Consider the following 18,128-nt stretch of genomic DNA (forward strand, 5'->3'; position numbering starts at 1 on the left):
TTGGGCTGTTTCATTAAAGCTTTCCTTTCTTATGGCTAATATCTTAGTTCTCCTGGAGTCCCTTAGTTCTCTCCCACACATAGTATCAGTGCTGAGCTGAACAGCAGTCCACAGAAAGTTCTGTAATATTTGCAGCAAAGGAAAATAAAACTTTGTCTCAGCAGAGACTTTATTCAGATTCTTACCCAAAGGGTTACAGTGCCAACAGAGAGGGGTAGGAGGAAGTGGTCTTAATTCTGTCTTTCACCAATACTAAATTATGATTACAGGTGGGGATTCCCTGTACAGTAAAGGAAGCCAATGCTCATAAAAACAATCTCCGAGTTTGTTACCACTCCTCTAGGAGCAGTGCTGAACAATACAACCTACTAAAGGTCTTGGGGTCAGCTCTGGAATCTGTCTGCTATATATGTTTCTGCCGGTCCCTCCTTCTGCAATAGGGACAAAGCAATGTTTAAATGGGGACATCCCTGGAGGGCACAGTGCGCATCTAACTCTGTGACTGACACAGCAGCAGCACATAGTCTCCCAGGCAGTTAAAACTAGCAGTCTGGGCTAAAGAGGACATCCATATGCCATAGGATTTGTTATTGGCGGATCGGTTCCAGGCTAAAAAAGCCCATTTGCTGCAGTTTGGGCCTCAAATACAAGCAGCTTATCATCAAGGGATCGAAGTAGTAGCATTTAGTTCATCTGAAATCTAAGATGCAGCAGTTCAACTTTAATAGTGCTATGTAAAAGAACAGGCCCACAGCCAGAAAGCCTGTCCTTCCTCTGCACAGGTACAGAGGATAGGGTCTTTACCGGACATTGTGAGCTCGTAGTAATTGGGACTGGTGCTGAGGGTGGTGGGTGCCTCTGAGCTGCACAGAACACTGTTGCTGCCCTTTCTATCACTGGGCCCGTTTTTCCCTGCTTAGGCCAGGACAAACTGCAGGTTAGTGAGCAGCACTTTGATGCCACTTGTGACTGTTACAACAGAGGTGGCTGGGTTAAGTTTAAAAGTATTTGCATCACCCTTTTTATAGCGGTCGCGAAAGACATAGATGCTGCCATTGCAGCTTGCAATTTTCCAGAGGGATGGTACTGAGCTCCAGGCATCTGGCAGGCATAGCCGGGTGAAGCTATCCAGGAGGGGATTATAGCATAGCAGTGAATCCCCCTCGGCCACAATGAACACCACGTCCTTGTGTACAGCAGCATGCATGCGCCCTGCAAAAGGCAGTACATAGGGCTTCACGTGGCATTTCTCTGTGTTGGTATCATAGCACTGAATTAGCCGAGAGGGCTTGGTGAAGAAGTCCAAGTCATTTTCCTCCCCGCCCAGCAGGTAAATGACACCATTAAGGTTTACACCTGCAGCTCCAGAGACTGCCACTTCCAACTGGCTGGTCTCTGTCCAGACATTGTCTCTTACTCTGTAATATATGACGGCATTAGAGAGAGTGTCCTGTAGAGTTTTCCCCCCCAGTGAATATATAGCATCCTTGCTTGGCACGGAGACAAGGGTGTGTTGGAGCCGGTCACGGGGCAGAGGGGCACACCATTCCCAGTCTATAGTCGCATTGTTGCATTTCCACATGCGTCGTGGAATGGAGCCACCAACAACGTATAGGTCACTACCGTGCTTGCAGGCTGCGGTGATCTGGTGACACAGGCTGTTCTGGCCACTCACGCTTATGGAGTCATCATCAGCACAATGCAGAGAGACAGCGAGTGAATGTGTACGTGATGACTCCTTTCCAATCAGGTAGATGTGAACATTTTCTCCAATCACCTGAGAGAAAGGAGAAGCATGTCAGCAGAATTGGACCTGTTTACACAAACGTCAGTGATGCCTAAGACCAAATTTTTGAGCTTGGGACCCATCTGTGGGTCTGAGATGTGTGACTGCTTCCCAAGTCTTGCCACCCTACAGCGTTAAGGATTGAGAGCCTCAAAGCCTTTTCAAGACACCTATCATATCTGACATAGCAAAATAACTACGGACTTCACTGGAACCCAAGTGTCTGTAGTTTAGGTAAGGGCTGGTTATATCACTGACGGAGCAGAGTTATTATAAGGAGAATACCCAACTCAAATCTCTGAATGGTCTCTTTGGTAACTGAGCATCTGGTGAAATAAGTTATTTGTGGCATTGCTCCAATCACCAGTGCAAGCAGCCTCAGGTTAAATTAGAAAAGCTGTCAGTGGGGTTGCTATTGATGACAATGAAAGTATTCCTCACGCAAGTACCATGAATTTCAATGGCATTTGTATTTTGTGACTTTCAAGTCACACCTGCGAGCAGAATACCCTGCCTTGGGAAGTGCGAAACCAGCAAGCGCTACACCAACCCCGGAACAGAAGGTCTTTTTATACCTTCAGACTCGATCGCAGCGTCTCTGAAAAGCCCGCTCGCTCCTCCTTGTTGAAGTTGATCCAGGTTTCTATGGCAACCGTTGGATTCTGAGAACATGGAACGCCATCTGTGGTTTGGGGAGAGAAAGGCATTTATGATATCTGGACAAAGGTATATGTACTCAGGAACATCCTTTTCCTCCCCCTACTCCCACCACAAACCCTACTTTCTAGGGAGGAAAAAAAGATACAGAGGTTTATAGATTTTGGCAGGCGTGATCAGCACTGCCAGCCAGACGTCTACATGAAATTAGACTGGATAAATATCAGAAGCCAGAGAAGCCAGATCTTTAGCACTTTGGATGAGTTTCAATGTCCGAGAGAAAGAAGACAAGAAAGAAAACTTATGTGCTTTGTGACGATTAAAAATATTTTCTTATTTAAGCATTTAGGCAAAAAGATTATCTTATTTGAGAATCTTTGCAGCTGCCTTTCTTTCTGGCAGGTCCTAGGAACCTATCTAGCAGAAGTCATCTGCAGAAATTTTCCTTCTCCAAGCACTGCCAGACAGCTGACTCTCAAGACTGAACATCTGGTGTTGCTGCTATCCTCTTAACATTTGGAAATCCCCAATGAGCTACTATAGCTTTTCTTAGCAGTGTGACAGTAGGAAACACTCAACAGACTGCATCAGATTTCAATTTGTTTTCAGACATCATTGGAAGTTTTGGTTATGCTGCAAACTATTGCATCATCGTCATCAGTACATGACCTAGAAGATTTTAGGTATTTACTTCCAGTTTGAAAGCCAGCAATTATGCCTGTATTCCATATGAAGGTGCTCTGATTTTGTAGTCTGCTCTGATGACAAACCCTGAATTCAATGATGCTGAAGGCATCAGACAAATTCCAATACTTTTCTCTACACTGGAAGGGAGGAGAAAAAGCATGGAACAAAAGCAGGTATTTCAACTCTGTTTATTAGTAAAAGGGATTTCCATAAGCTATCCACCACATATAGTGGTTAAATGGAAAAACTTCAATTTTGAAACGGGTCCTAGAGTGCAACAAAAGGTAAGCTTAATAAATTACTATTTCATTAAATTAGTTTTAATCCTTGCCACTAATAGCTTCCTCTGTTAAATTCTCCATTAACTGAACAAAGATGCAGGAATTGCAAAAGATTTTCCCTACCAGCAGTAGGAGTATATTTCAGATTTTAATCCATTTTATGAGACAAGTTTTGGCATAAACATTGAGTAATATGATCCTATGTATGGAAGTAGATGATGCATGGAAAAAAGTTTTATTGAGCAATTATTTTAATTTAGAATCACAATTACTAAAAGGCCACAGTCCTAAAACTAAGGTTACTACATGGAATCCCTAGGAAGTTAATGGTGATTTACCGCCACAGCTTTATTGAATGATTTTAGGAAATTTAGATTTTTAAAACAAACTCACAACTTTCTTTAAAAACTTCAGCTACATAGTTATCAAAATTACTCTAATTTTATAATCTTTTTTTGAGCTATCGGTACATATTCTCAATAGATTTCTGACTGTGAATTTCTTTAGATGCAACAGAGATAACACAATGCAATACCCATAAAGACTCTCATATGCATAGCATCAACTTTAAAGGCTATTTTAAGTCTTACGGACAGATTTGCCAGTATTCCAAAGAAGCCAGTCACAGTAGGTTTATTGTTGTAACAGCATATAAAACACATGACACAAAGTATAGTTATTTACTCGTTTACAAAATTATTTAACTAAAGCAAGAAAGAGGAAATCTCTCTGGTCCCAAGTCCAGCACATTTGAATGTATGAGCTTCTTCTACGTTCTTGCTTGCTCTAGTAACAATACATAAACGCACAAAAATGGAGTTGTGACTGCAGCATCATGGAGAGGTTTTCAAGTACTGGCTGTACCTACCAGGGCAGCAGAGAATCTTTAAGGGTTGGTGGTTGTTGGACTAAGTTGATGTGTTAACACATCCTTCACAACACTGAGTCATTGCATCCATTACTGTGGAAGGCTATTACCTTTATAACAAGGTTAAGTACTGTATTACTTAAGATGTTACATTACCTGTATTTCAGTCAGCTGAGTGCCTAGCCTAAATAATCCTAACAATTATATACAACTGTAAATAACACTAACATAGTCTAAAAATATGGCTTGTGCTCAAACCTTCTTACAAATGTTGAGCTGTTGCATTACTATGTTAAATGACTATGAACTAAAGAAAAAAACCCACTTTCATAAGATGTTCATTTCTGGTAAGGCTTCTTTATTTTACTTTTAATGCAAGCAAAATTATAGCAAATTATTGAAAGTTACTAAGTTATATTTAAAAAACCTGTAATACTTCTGACCTATTGACTGAGAAACTGCTGGGCCTTACCAGCATCCTCTATGTCCCTTTTCTATACCTTAGACGCTTCACGTCCAGTAACAATTAGTAGGGTTTTTTTCCCCCGATTAAGTTATGCAGAATGTTTCGCTTTGCTTAGCTTAGCTAAGCCTCTAAACAGACAGTGATTACAAAAGCTTGGATCTTTCCATCTATTTTGTTCAATCCCTGATAGATTGTAAGTCTCTTTCTACATCCACATCCTGGCTAGTCTCAAGAACTCCTTACCTGTAAGGATGTCTGTCAGTAGGCGGAGAGGCAGGTGTAGGAACTCCTCCGTGTCTTGCAGTTGAGACAAATGTGACTTTGCACAGTGTTTGGCAGCTGTGTAGAGCTCCATGTCACTGTGCTGATCTGCCAACCACATGACCTGCAGACAGTTCCTAACCTGCACCGTACGGGCCAGAAAACGGGAGCATTCTTCAAAAAGGGCAGTCAGCTGGTACATGTCTGCCACTTCATAGGTCTCCTGCAACTCCTCTGCCCTCAGCTTTACAGTCCCATGGTAAATATAGTCCACAAGGAGCTGAAAGACACTCTCGCTAACGTCCTGCAGCTCAATCACCCGGTTGTGGGCCTCCTTTAGATTGGAAGTGAACATAGAACGAAAAAAGCAACTCTGAGCTGAGAGGACCAAACGGTGCAGTTGGAATTCTTTGCCTTCCACTGATATTGTAACATCAGCAAAGAGTTCATCCTCCAAGCACAATTTCATAATACCCTGGGCCACGCGGCCTGAGTGGGAGCGGTCGGTGAAGGTGTAGTTCACAAAGTAGTTTTCTTCGGCACAGGAGCCTCCAGTCTCTTCTGATGAGTCCATGGTGCTGCACAGATCAGACCTCCAGCAATCTGTAAAATCACAATAATTATACGGCTTTCTCTCTCCACTGACAATATTATGCAGGGTACAGGGAAAAATCAAACATATTGGTAAGAGGCCAGCATATTTTAGACTGAATATAAATAGCGCAGCCAGAAACTTCTGCTTAAGCTTCAGAATCTCAAACAACAAACGAGAAGTTGGCATAATTAAAATTATAATATATACCAAACTTCCAGTACAGCGAACATCACATCCCAGCAGAACTGGGAGATGTGCCTATCTTTTCACCACTCATTTCACTGACACAAAGAAATGCAGCAACAGTTATTCAAGTGGAAAGTCCAGCAACCACCCTAGGAAGCTTGCGAAGCCAAAAGAATGTGGCAGCACCGTAGCTGGGCTAGATGGAAAAAGGATTATAGTATCATACTAACAAAGAACACAGACAGCAGTTCATATCATCAGGAGTTAATTACCATCCAAAACCAACATGATGAACCTGTGCAGTTGTATCAAGTAAGGTGAACTTGTTTTTACCAAAAAGATGCATGAGAAGTCTGCCAGACATAACCACCAGTCCTTCAAGCTAACCAAATGAGATAACTGATAGTTATACTCAGTTTGTTAATGCGCCAGATACCTCCAGCACACAAAATAACCTGTTAGATGTTGTTATCTACTGTTTCCCAAATGGTAAGGAGAACTCAGTTTAAAAGATAACACCTTTTAGTAGGTACCAAAGATTGTTTGCAGAGCTCCAAGCAGTTTGTGGGTCAAAAAACTTCTGAACCAGAGGACTGCTGCAGAAAAGAGCTGGTTTTTAACATGGCTCTTGACAGCATTAGGAGTAAATAGATGCCCACCTGCATTCACTTTAAGCTTATTTTTACACCTCAACTATTAGCCATGGTGACCGACATCACAAATTTCTCCAACTAATGCTGAACATGATTTCCAGCACAATGTTTCCCAAAGATGGGATTTTTCTGCAGAAGATTCATAAGTTACTCTTCCACACTTTATTTTGTCAAACATGAATTTTCTTAAAATAGCTCTGCTTGATACAGGAGGGCTCCTAAGTTCTTTGCCCAAGTTCTGTTCACGGGAAGTAGTATCTACATCCCTAAATGGCTGGACAAGTACATCCCATCCTTGATAATGGCCTGCCTTAATTATACCCTTATTGTGATCTTACAATAGTTCTAGTCTGTCTGAAAAATACCTGCACATTAGTCTGTAAGACATCGAGGAACTGCAACTAGCACATAACACATCGGTACTATTTTTCCAGCTTAAAGTGTGAGCCGATTGTGCAAGCTGGCTCCCACTGCAGTTAAAGCTCTTGATCCTTGTCAGAGTGCTCAGAACCTGCAGCCCAGAACACTGAAGCGACCACGCAGAGCACCAGGATATGGACGGATAACTTCTCTGCCCTCTTGGCAGAACACAACCAGCTGCCCCCACTGCCCCGCACAATTTCCAGAGGACTGGTACCAAGTCACGAAAGAAATGCCAACAGCAGCTAAAGCCTACTGTAAATCTCACATCCCTCTCTGTAAACACAGAGTTCCCCTTTACATCCGTGCCATCTCCGCTACAAAGAAAGAGAGGTGCAGGAACAGAAAAGCGTCCCATAAAGCAAAATCCGACACTCCGTGCATATTTTGCATTACCAAAGCCATGACCAGGCTATAGATGACGGCGGTGTAACCAGCCCCGGCACACCTGCTCCCCTCCTCGCTCCCGACAGGGTCGCGGGTGCCACGACAGCGCCGGGGACGAGGGAACCCGCACACACAACTGACAGCGCCTTCGCGCCGCGGGGTGGGGGGGGAGAGGAAAGAAGAGCCAGTTCTCGGAGAAGCAAAGACGCCCCTGGGGCCACACTAAGGCTATGAAAACCGCCGGAGAGCTACCTCGGCCCAACAGCACTGCTTCAGCGCGGGGGTCTGTCAGGGCCCCACCGCCCTTCACGCCCGCACCCGCCGGCGGACACATCTCCACAGAGCTCGCTGCCTCCGCGTCCGGGCTGCTCCCACACCCTCCCGCCGGGCTCCCGCCCGCCCCAGGGCACCGGGACTGCGCCAGCCCCGGCCCCCGCAGCACGGCCCCGCGGCACCCACCTGCGGCGCCTCCCTTCATGCCGCCGCCCCGGAGCCTCCCGCCGCCGCCCCGGAGTGCCCCAGCGGCTCCTCCGCGCCCCTCACCCTGCGCCAGGCACCGCCAGGCACTCGCCGCTTCCGGCCACCGACCCGGAAGCGTCCGGGGGAAGCTTCTACGCGCGCTTCCGCTCCCCGGGGGGAAGCGCGGCGACGGCGGCGCTTTCCGCTTCCGGTCCGTGCCCTTGCCCGTCCGTGTCCCGGCGGGGATGTTGGTGGCGGCGGCGCGGGGGCTGGCGCGGGCCGCGCTGCGAGGTGAGGGCGCCCGGGGCGGCGGCGAGGGGCGAGGCGGTGCCGTGCCGTGCCGTGCCGTGCCGTGCCGTGCCGTGCCGTGCCGTGCCGGCCGCGGCCTGTCCCGTCCCGTCCCGGGGAGGTGGCGGGGCTCGGCCAGCCCGGGACCGCGGGTCAGGCCGAGCCGGGCGGTTGGCGGCCGCGGTCGGTGAAACGTATCCGTTTCTCTCCGCAGCTGGCGCAGGCCCGGCGGCGGCGCAGGCCCGGCTGGCGGGGACCTCCACCGCGGAGACTCGCCGTAAGTGATCGGGGCTTTTGGCGGGAGCTCCCGGCTCGGCGTTGACCGCCCTTAGGAAGTTTCTGTGCCGCGTAAACCTTTCCAGGGAGCGTGTCGGAAAGCGGTTGGTGCCTGTCGGGCATAAACCCGGACTTTGCGGGGACAAGTGGCTCTGTCGCTCACCGGGCTTGCATCCTTCCTCCGGGGCCTGACGGCGTGTGCTGCGCAGAGCTGTGCCGGCGCAACAGCTTCGTAGCCCCTCGTTGCCCTGAATCTTGAGGAGTATTTGTAATCATAATAGTGATAATAATAATTAAAAAAAAAAGCAACATGAGGTCGTAGGGTGTTTTGATTATGAGGGCATTGCTTAGATGCTGGCATGTCAAACAAAACCGGGATTATTTTGTCTAGGAAAAAAAGATTGGTTTCAGACCCAGGCTGAATGTCATGAGCAGTATTTAAGTTTGGATTGTTCTGTCATCTCTGCCTCCCTCTTTTTCAGCTGTTATTTGCTTCTCTGTCATTGCATTGGACTGTTCCTCCTCCTGTATTTACTGTGCACAAAAAAAATTCTGCCTAGCACTGACACAGACTTCCTTCCTTATCAAAGTCTCTAGTTCCATGTTCTGTGTACAAAAAGACACGTATGCTGCTATAGTCTAGTCTCTATTACAGCATTCTATACATTCTGCTATACGTATATGTTGTGTTTAGCTTTGGATTTATCCTAAATAAACTTTGCAGGTTACCTGAAGCTGCCTGGCTTCTGCCAGAGCTACTGAGAGGCAGCTAGGCTGGTTAAGGGGATTTTTAAGCCAGGGATGGGAGTTGCTACTCTTCTTTCTGTGTTCCCTGCCATAATCTTGGAAACTTTATTTTTCTCTTTAGCTACTGTCAGACCAAAAAATGAAGTAGAACAGAAGCAGCTATGTGCTTTTGGGGAGTACATGGCTGAGATTCTGCCCAAGTATATCCAGCAAGCACAGGTAGGTGCTGTTCAAGAAATTCTTCTTGTGGGGATAATGGGACCCAGTGAACACACCGCTTGTTTGTTAGCTGTTATCAGAAGTTGCTCTGGGGAGGAAAGATTTTCAGAATTACATGAAAGTTACTGCTATTATTAAGCCCCTTTATCTGATGTCATTATGTGTCCGCTGTACCATATATGCTCTTTGTTTAGGTATCCTGCTGGATTCAGTGTAACGTTCAGTCCTGTTGGTGTTTGTACTCACACCCTTTCCACTGTTTTCATCAGGTGACCTGCTTCAATGAGCTGGAACTTCTGATCCATCCAGATGGGATCATTCCAGTTCTGACCTTCCTTCGAGATCACACTAATGCCCAGTTCAAATCCTTGGCTGACTTGACTGCTGTTGATGTCCCATCTCGGCAGTACCGCTTTGAGGTAAGAACTCTTCATAGGTGCAGGACTTAGAGTTTCACAAGTGCTGATGGCTGTGGGTGCTGTTGCAGCTGTGACCACGTTTTTTGCTTTCTGACAGTGAAAGGAAAATCCACTCTGAAATGCTGCATTTTGTTTAATCTTTTGATCCTGGAAGCGGTACTAGAACTGACACTGCATGGGTTCCTAGTCTGGCTTTCCTTTTGTGCTCTGCTGAAAGTCTCTTTTTTGTTTAATTTGGTTTGGTTTGGTTTGGTTTTACCAAAGTGTCTAGAGACTTCTTTCTGGCCGGATCTGAATTGGTTCTCTTCCTTCTTCCACTTAGGCCTGGCAGCTGCAGCTGTTGACACAACTGACCATGTTTTTCTTTAAATCAGATCAATCTTCTTAACAATTTCCCTCTTTAAAAAAAAAAACCAAACCCAAACAAGAAAAAAAACCCAAAACACCAAAAACCCAAACAAAAAAACCACAAAACAAAACAAAAACTATTTAGTTGTTTTAAAAGCATTCCTTGAAAGTTGGGACCTATTTGAAGGAGATGAGGCACATTTTCAGAAAGATTTGGGGCACTGAACTTTCACTGACTTTCAGTGGATATTGGAGATTTGGTTCCCACAGAGGCTTTTGAAAATCTTACCGTATAGCTTTTCAGTTGCAGAAAAATTGCAGCTACAAATAGACAAAGAAAAGATACATCTTTAGGGACAACACAGACTCAGCATATTGTCTTCTCACCTACTATTAGAAAGCTTTGTTCACAGTATTGTTGCAAAGATATCATTGTAGTTTAACCTAGGAAGATCTGTAAAAGACAGCTGCAGAAAATACCTAGGGCTCACATTCTGTAGGAGGCTGACTACGGTTTAGGCAGCCTTATGGACGAAGAGATATCTGTCTTCCCTTGTCTAATCTGGCCAGACCATCTTTCAGACAAGAGAAGTGAATTGGTAGATTTTTAGTTCCCAGCAAGTACCAAGGATAATGAAAAGTAGCTGATTTATTTTTCCTCTGTTTTATCTTGCGGTATTAAATCTCTTACCAACAGCCGCTCAGAAAGCGAAGGGTGGCAGGTTTGCCTTATCTGTATTAGTTAATCAGATGTCTTTTTTTCAAATATAGCTCCTTCTTGCTTTGACTTTTAGTAATTTAACTTGTGATGAGGCAAAAATCCTGAGAGTTGTAGAGAGAGTTTCTTAACTCTAAGGCCTCCAGTCTCTGAGGAAGTTGAAGATTTTTTAATTCAGGATTTTTCTTTCAAAAATTAGGGTAGTAGATTCATAGAAATAATAGAAACATAGACTTTAATGACTTCACACTTTCCAGCTATCTTCACAGAGGCAGTATCAAACAAGGCTACACAGTTTCTAACAAAAGTTTGGGTTGGTTTTTTTTTCCAGTCTGCTCGTAATAAGTGTCATGCCCCCACCCCTGAGGCTGCAGTAGTCCTCATAAGCAGCCTTTTTGTTACTTCATCACCAGAAGAGTTAGACATTTTCCCTGGTATCCAACTTCTTTGCTGAAAATTAAGTGTATTTCTTCTTAGCTTTCTCCCGCTGGATGCTGAGGGTAACTGATAGCCATTTTCTTTGTGACATGCTATTGAAAGACTATTGTCAAGTGTCTCCATCTCTTCAGAATTCTCTTTTTTTAAGATTTAGTATACCTCTTTACTTCAGCTCTTCTTCATCAGTCCTGTTTTCTAAATCTCACATCCTTTTTGTTACACTTCTGAGGATCAAAATGATAAGCTATTGGAACCTCAGTTGTAATAGTGTCTTTTAGTGCCCAGCTCTGAAGTGCTGAATGTGATTCTGCTGATAAAGAATGTTTGAAATGGTCTTTGTGTGCCTTTGTTTAGCCAGTACTGTACTGCAAAAAGATCCATAAATGTCGCACAAGACCAATGCCGCCTTTTATTCTGCTTCAGATTGTTTACAATCTCCTGTCTCTGCGGTTCAACAGTCGGATCCGCGTGAAGACCTACACTGATGAGCTGACGCCTGTTGACTCAGCAGTGTCTGTGCACAAGGCAGCCAACTGGTATGAAAGAGAGGTGAGTGCCAGTGTACTTGGGAGCACAGTCTTTGTGGAGAGGGGCTGTGTTTTCCTGATTAAACTGATTCCCAGGGCCCTGAGAGAAGCGTTTCCCCCCCGGCTGCCTTTTCAGAATAGGAGATAAAAGGGTGTTTGATTTGCTTTTTAATGAGTTCCTGCATCAGTTTCACTGGCACTGCCCAAAGCCAGGCATGTAACTGAAATTTTATGGACGCAATACATGAAGGTTGTTTTTTTTTGTTTGGTTGGTTTTTTCCTAATCTAATTCAATTTACTTGGCTCCCTTTCATTTAGGTTTGGGACATGTATGGTGTTTTCTTTGCCAACCACCCTGATCTAAGGCGAATCCTCACGGACTATGGGTTTGAGGGCCATCCCTTCCGGAAGGACTTTCCACTCTCTGGTTACGTGGAGGTATGAGATATGCTCATGTCTAAAGTTATCAGATCTCTCCAGTGCTCTTACCTGAGTTTTGTTACAGAGATGTGACTGCTTTATAATCCTTTGTCCAAAAGGCACTACAGATGTTTCACTTGTCTGTATTCCAGAGGAGTTGTATAGATCTCCTGCATGGAAATCTGAAGTCATCACAAAATATCATCCATAATAAGGCAGCCTAAGGCCAGAGACATTGAGCAAATTTCATGTGCTGTATACCAAAGACATCTGTCAGACAAAGTGCTTCTGCTTTTAGCATGTCTTCTGGAAGATTAAACTTTTCACTGCAAAACTGGAGATTCCTAGAGGAATAAAGGACTGAACTGATCTTAATGCAGTTGGAACTCCACTTTGTTGAGTTTTTGTAGACCTGGATTATAAAGCTCTAGTTGAACTGACTCTTGCCATTTATCAAATATTTACTTTTGTATGTCAAACCACAAGTGAAATGAGTGTGCTTGCTATCTATCTAGTTTCAAACAGCCGCCTTGCAGAAGCAGTCATATTTGCTGCAGTTCTAAAACTGAGTTAAGTCCCAGGAGAAAACACTGAGGTTCTGCAAGCCACAAAGGGTTTTAACAAAAATAGAAATAGCAGCAAATTGTACAAGTGAGAACCAGGCAGCATCTCCTGAGCTGTGGTTTGGAGATCTGGACTGGTGCAGTGAGGATAAAGCAAGCCCATCAGAAGTGTCTGGTACTTGCCTGCATTTCACCCTGGTTGTCTTTTTGTCCCATGTTCTAAATGTTACGCTAAGAAGCGCAACTAAAACCAAACAAACTGCCAGATTATGAAGGTTCATGAGACTAGTCCACAGCTATGCCAGGTGGTCGGGCCACCTCGTTTCAATGACTCAGGAGAAATTCCTTCATCATATGACAAACTAAATGTGTTATTCCGTGTGGACCTTTATGTGGACTTGTAGACTGGGCACTCCTAATTCAGGCTGGTTAGTCGGGACACCTGAGGAACGTGATAACAAAGAGGAGAATTTTCCTGGAGAGTCTAGAGGTCTTGGTGGCATCTGGAGGGCTTTTGTTTAATAATGAGGAAAACTGAAGCTGTCGGAGAGGTCATGGCCTAAGAAGTAGGATTGCCTGTACCGGAGGGTGGTCTGGGTCATTATTGCGTACGGCTAATAGCAGAGATGCTATGGGAACTGTATGAAAATGACTGGTCTGTGTCCTTTGCGCTGTTCTAGGTGCGGTATGATGATGAAGTGAAACGGGTAGTGGCAGAGCCTGTGGAGCTATCTCAGGAATTTCGCAAGTTTGATCTGAATAGTCCTTGGGAGGCATTTCCTGCCTATCGTGCAGCTCCAGAACCCCTGAAAATAGAAGCAGGAGCCAAGAAGGACGATGCAAAATAGCAGCAGAACAGAGCGGATGCAAGGCACTATCCTCTGTGTTCTAACATAGTATTTATAATAATAAAAATTGATACAAGATTCTTGCCCGTTGTGGTCACATGAATAATGTTGTTTTCAAACCAGATGAAATGCACAGGGTGAGGGATGCTAATTTACAATCCTGATAATCCAACTGGTAGATGTTTATCTGCCACTTTGAGTTGTAAGACACTGAATTTGTGTTTTTGGTTTGCAAATTGAATGGAGTCCAGGCATTCCCTGTGGCTAAGATGCTTTATTTACACTGCTTCTGCTAGCTGCCCCTGCAGGCATAAATCATAACCCGAGCACTCACTAGGAGACGGTACTGAAGCAGCCATGTACCTTAAGCAATGGGACACCAGTATCTCAGCTCCAAGATGGGTGTTAGGGAGGGCATAATAATATAGCAAACAGGCAAAGCTTTTGTAAATGGTTCTGATACAGTTGTTATTAGGACAACACAAGATGTACCTGGATCCAGACCAAAACAATCGTGGAAATCTCTGCATCGTTTCCTTGGGAATTAGGTCGGTGCCAGTTCTCTTGGCAGAAGGGGTTGCAGGTAACCTCTTATGTGCCACTCCCTCATGCTGGCTTTTGCTTCACAATCAAGCAGTCTTTACTTTGTCCAGCATCTTCAGATTGTACTTTTTCCTGCAGTCAAAAATATCTCCCTTCCCTTGTCCCATAGATGAGAGTCTGTGCCTTTTTGTCACTGTTCCAATTATTTTGAGCTGTATGATATAATAGCATTACCACTATCTTTGCTCTTGTGGAAAATCTCAGCGCTCTCCAAAAAAGCTGGAAAAATACTGTTGTTTCAATCCACCCACCACCTGTTTGAATGTGATTACATTACAGCAGTCATCAATTAATAATGTCCCTTGTCCTTAGTCCAGAAAATGCATAATGCAGTTCTGCATCACAAAGCTGACTGACCTCATTAAAATCTGAAAACTATTGTGTAAGAGATTTCATAAAGTAATTCTCGGGCTGTTTGTAGAGATTCCCTGAATCACTACTTAAGCTTTTAAACTGTAAAAGCACTAATTAAAAAAAGGGGTTTGGGGGCAGTTGGAGTATGGGATGGAGGAAGAAATAGGACAATAATAAATTCAATTAAGAAAAAAAAGGGACAAGTACTCGTGACTACAATGTGATCTGTTTTCAAGAATAAAGAGATGAACTGTATGGTAAGAATCAGGTTTCATGTTTGTTTCTTTCCACCCCAGCCTTGTAAGCATGGGCTTCTTAAATTCTTTTTTTTTTTAAATATAATTTGTTTCAGGCTGCTGTGGTCGGCAGTGTTTGGGATGTGACTCAGAACAGCACTCTCTAGTTAATAGCATTTGCCACTCACCTTAAAAGTTATAGCTCTATATGGGAAAGAAGAAAGAGAAGGGAACACAAATGAGCAGAAGTTTGAGGTTTTATAGAATTCTTAGCTCCACTTTGGATCTGCCATCAATTGAGCTGATTAAATAGGAAATGTACTTTTAGTCCTTCCTACAACATGCTCCACAGCTGGTTCTGTTTTCTGTCGCAGTGGCTCTTTTTGCATGCCGATGCCTATTGCACAAGACAGAAAAGTTCCTGGCACCACTTCTGTTACTGTGAAAATTCTTTATAAAGCACAGTTCCCCCCACATTCTCCCTCCCCCATCCCAGGTTGCTTGAGGCACCATGGCAAGCCTCATGGTCTCTCTATCATAAAAAATACGTATTTCCCCGTATGGTAAGTCAGAAGACTGATGGTAACAGGAACAGAAGGAAAACTGCCACTTGAACATAATGTTTGTGCAGAGGGAGAATTTGATTGATGTAACATCAAGAAACGTTAGACACAATGCCATGTCAAGTTAGACAACATGCAAGGTTTGCTGAAGAATGTGTGTGCTGGAAAAGTAGCCAGCCCTCTGGGGACAAGCATTGGCTCCAGTAGGTCTTTAATATGTGGAATAGTTGCTAATGGACCCACATCTCTTCTCATTAGAGAAGCCTGGGAGGTTATGAAGAGTACAATTTACTCACCCAGACGCATTATCCCAGGGAATAAGAGGTTACACAGCCTCACAAAGTTCTGCCAATGTTGGCACACCACCTCCTCCACTGCTCCTGAGCTCTAGAAGCCATTCTTGCCTATGGAGCCTGCTCGCTCTGGGTTCCTTGTGGCTGGTGGGCGCTTGCTTCATGCTGGGCAAGGCTGTGGTCAGCCTGGTCAAGCACAAAGCTGTCTTCCAAATCTGCTGTCTCTGCCTGGTTCACACTGCCGGCCTCCACGAGGCTTGTTTGCCTGGGTTGGATTTCCCAGCTGTAGGAGGATGTTGGATGAGATGTGTCATACGTAGCTGACTTACAGGCACACTCTTCCGAAGAGACATTTTCTGGTGCTGTGGGGACAAACAGACTTTAGGTGATGACTCACAGCCACCATGTTGAGCTTCCTCAACTGAGTAGGTTTTGCTGGTGTTTTCCAGAACTCTGGCATTTTTCCCTACATCTGGGTGAGCAGACACTCCTCCCTGAGAATGTGGCTATTGACAGTGTCAGGGTATCCACTTGCATCACGGCCACGCTCTGTATAGGCTCTTACAATTGATCTCCATGACATCATCTTCTCCAAGTTGTGTGAGGCCTGAGGGGGGGATCCTTTTGTGCAGTAGGTGCAGTGGGATGGGGCCCTCCCTGACACTGTTGCACAGCCCGTTACTCCTTCAAACAGTTGATGCCGCTCACAAATTGAAAGAACAAGACAAGGAAAGCATTTGCATAGGGACCAGCAGCACCGCACCTGGAAAATGCCAGTGTAACAGTGGAGGTCCCGTCTGGTTATGGTCAGTGCTTCACTCCTACTTCCCTCAAGGTCCTCTTTCTTCTTCCCCTCCAGCGACTCAAACCTCACCTTCCCTGGGAGCCATGTATGTCCTTCTTCCTTCCGCTCTTTCCTCAGCTGCCTTCTCCTCATCTTCCTCCCCTGAGCACCTGCCAGACAGACCCAGGCTAGGGACTGTGGTCTCCCCAAGTTCTGGGTGAGATGTTTGAAGCAAGAGATTTTTCCAATTTTATAAGCAGAATTTCCCTTTTGTGAGGATGCTGCCTATACTCCTGCAGTCCCATCTCAAAGAAACCAACCTCCCAAAGAGGCTCTTCTGGTGCTCTATTAACCACACCTTGTGGCTGAAACAGCATTCAAACAGCTCCTGCAGTTTTTGATCCCTCATATCTTGTTCCCCTTTCCCATCTCCCTGCTTCAGGAGGTCATGGGGAAAGGATGAAGCCAGTCAAGGTGCGCCTGCAGAAACCTGGCTTGATGTGACATTTTGAAACTGCTCCTACAACAGATGGTGTGACCAGGGGGAGTGCAGAGGGGCAGGGTTGTGCGTGCTCAGCTCTGAATACCTGGCAAGGACAAAATCCCTCAGGAGGAGCAGGTGCACCGACCGCCTAACATTGCAGTCGTACATGCGGGGACCGTGTGCAGCTGTCAGAAAACCGGGCTTGTTTCTGTGCACCATACAACTACTGCTGCTTTACACACAACTAAGGCCTATGTTTATCGCTCTGCAGTTGCCTTTCTGTGTGGGACAGTGAGGCAATTCTACAACCCCCCAGCTCAAGGCAGCACGAACCAGCGACACTTGTCCCCCGTCTGCTGCTCTATCAGTCGCCTGAGCGCGGCCTCTGAGCCTCCTCTCTTCTCCCTCCTGCCAACATGGATATCCTCCTCTAGGCACCTCAGCTGCAAGCTGTTCCTAGGAACTTCTCCTGTTGACAAAATCATTTATGGCCTTCGCAGCTGTTGGCCAAAATGCTGGGCTCCTCCTTGTGTCATGTGCTGCGTGCTAAAGGGAGGCTATCTCGTGGCCCGTGAGACGTGGGGTTTTTTTGCATAGCGACTTCTAGACAAAGTCATGCGTATGCTGCGGATTGCGAGGGACTCTGGCACAAAACAGAAGGCACATCGTTCTCACTGCACAGATGGGTCATCAGCGTCTGCCTCTTGAGTAGCACGGGATTCACAGTTTCATAAAAGATATCTCATCCCAGAAGAAAGGAATGCAACTAAAGCAGCAGAAAATAATGAAAACTGAAAGAAGGGTAGCCTGACTTGAAGATCGCCAAGGCTATGACAGAAGCACAGGTTTTATTTTGATCCAAACTAAGGGTAAAAATGGCTCTGGATATTGAGGGCCCTTTCTCCTGTGACAAATCTGGGACTCTTCCGTTACCTGCTGCTCTTCTTCATAGCTGGTGTGAGTCCACATATTGCCAGGTACAGCTATAGATCCTGGAAGTTTCGGAAGACATGCTACTTTGCACACTGACAACTTACTAACTGGAACGTCATCCCTACCCTCAGTAAACTATCTGGTGACAGTAGTCACTACAAACTGACACCCTGTAACTTGCCGAGAAAGGTATGTGTTTCAGCTCCACCTCCTCTCTGTTCTAGGCAGACTTTTCCCCCCCTTTAACCTGAGGGAGATGGTATTATTACTTATTTATTCATATGATTACATACTTGCTTAACCCTGGCATCCCAGAACCTCTTGGGGCACCCAGGACCATACTGTGCCATGCAGAGTAGAA

The 18,128-nt window shown here is 45.2% G+C and overlaps 2 protein-coding genes across 3 annotated transcripts; one reads left to right on the forward strand and one right to left on the reverse strand.

Moving 5' to 3' along the window:
• Nucleotides 1-128: 128 nt before the first annotated feature.
• Nucleotides 129-7,861, reverse strand: KBTBD4 (kelch repeat and BTB domain containing 4). 2 transcript variants are annotated; one of them, XM_075754630.1, is made up of 4 exons: nucleotides 7,707-7,861; nucleotides 4,989-5,609; nucleotides 2,362-2,468; nucleotides 129-1,777 (listed from the first exon to the last, which is right to left on the reverse strand). In XM_075754630.1, exons 1-4 carry the CDS (start codon nucleotides 7,723-7,725, stop codon nucleotides 917-919), a joined length of 1,608 nt encoding a protein of 535 aa, XP_075610745.1. In that variant the 5' UTR covers nucleotides 7,726-7,861; the 3' UTR covers nucleotides 129-916. The 2 variants fall into 2 exon arrangements, with proteins under 2 accessions (XP_075610745.1, XP_075610746.1); XM_075754631.1 differs by having other exon boundaries at nucleotides 7,791-7,841.
• On the forward strand, nucleotides 7,854-13,595 carry NDUFS3 (NADH:ubiquinone oxidoreductase core subunit S3). The gene is made up of 7 exons (XM_075754660.1): nucleotides 7,854-7,997; nucleotides 8,209-8,271; nucleotides 9,139-9,236; nucleotides 9,506-9,655; nucleotides 11,583-11,708; nucleotides 12,005-12,124; nucleotides 13,350-13,595. Exons 1-7 carry the CDS (start codon nucleotides 7,952-7,954, stop codon nucleotides 13,515-13,517), a joined length of 771 nt encoding a protein of 256 aa, XP_075610775.1. The 5' UTR covers nucleotides 7,854-7,951; the 3' UTR covers nucleotides 13,518-13,595.
• Nucleotides 13,596-18,128: the final 4,533 nt, after the last annotated feature.

This window comes from Balearica regulorum, chromosome 5 (genome assembly GCF_011004875.1).
Source record: "Balearica regulorum gibbericeps isolate bBalReg1 chromosome 5, bBalReg1.pri, whole genome shotgun sequence".
Lineage (NCBI taxonomy): Eukaryota > Metazoa > Chordata > Aves > Gruiformes > Gruidae > Balearica > Balearica regulorum.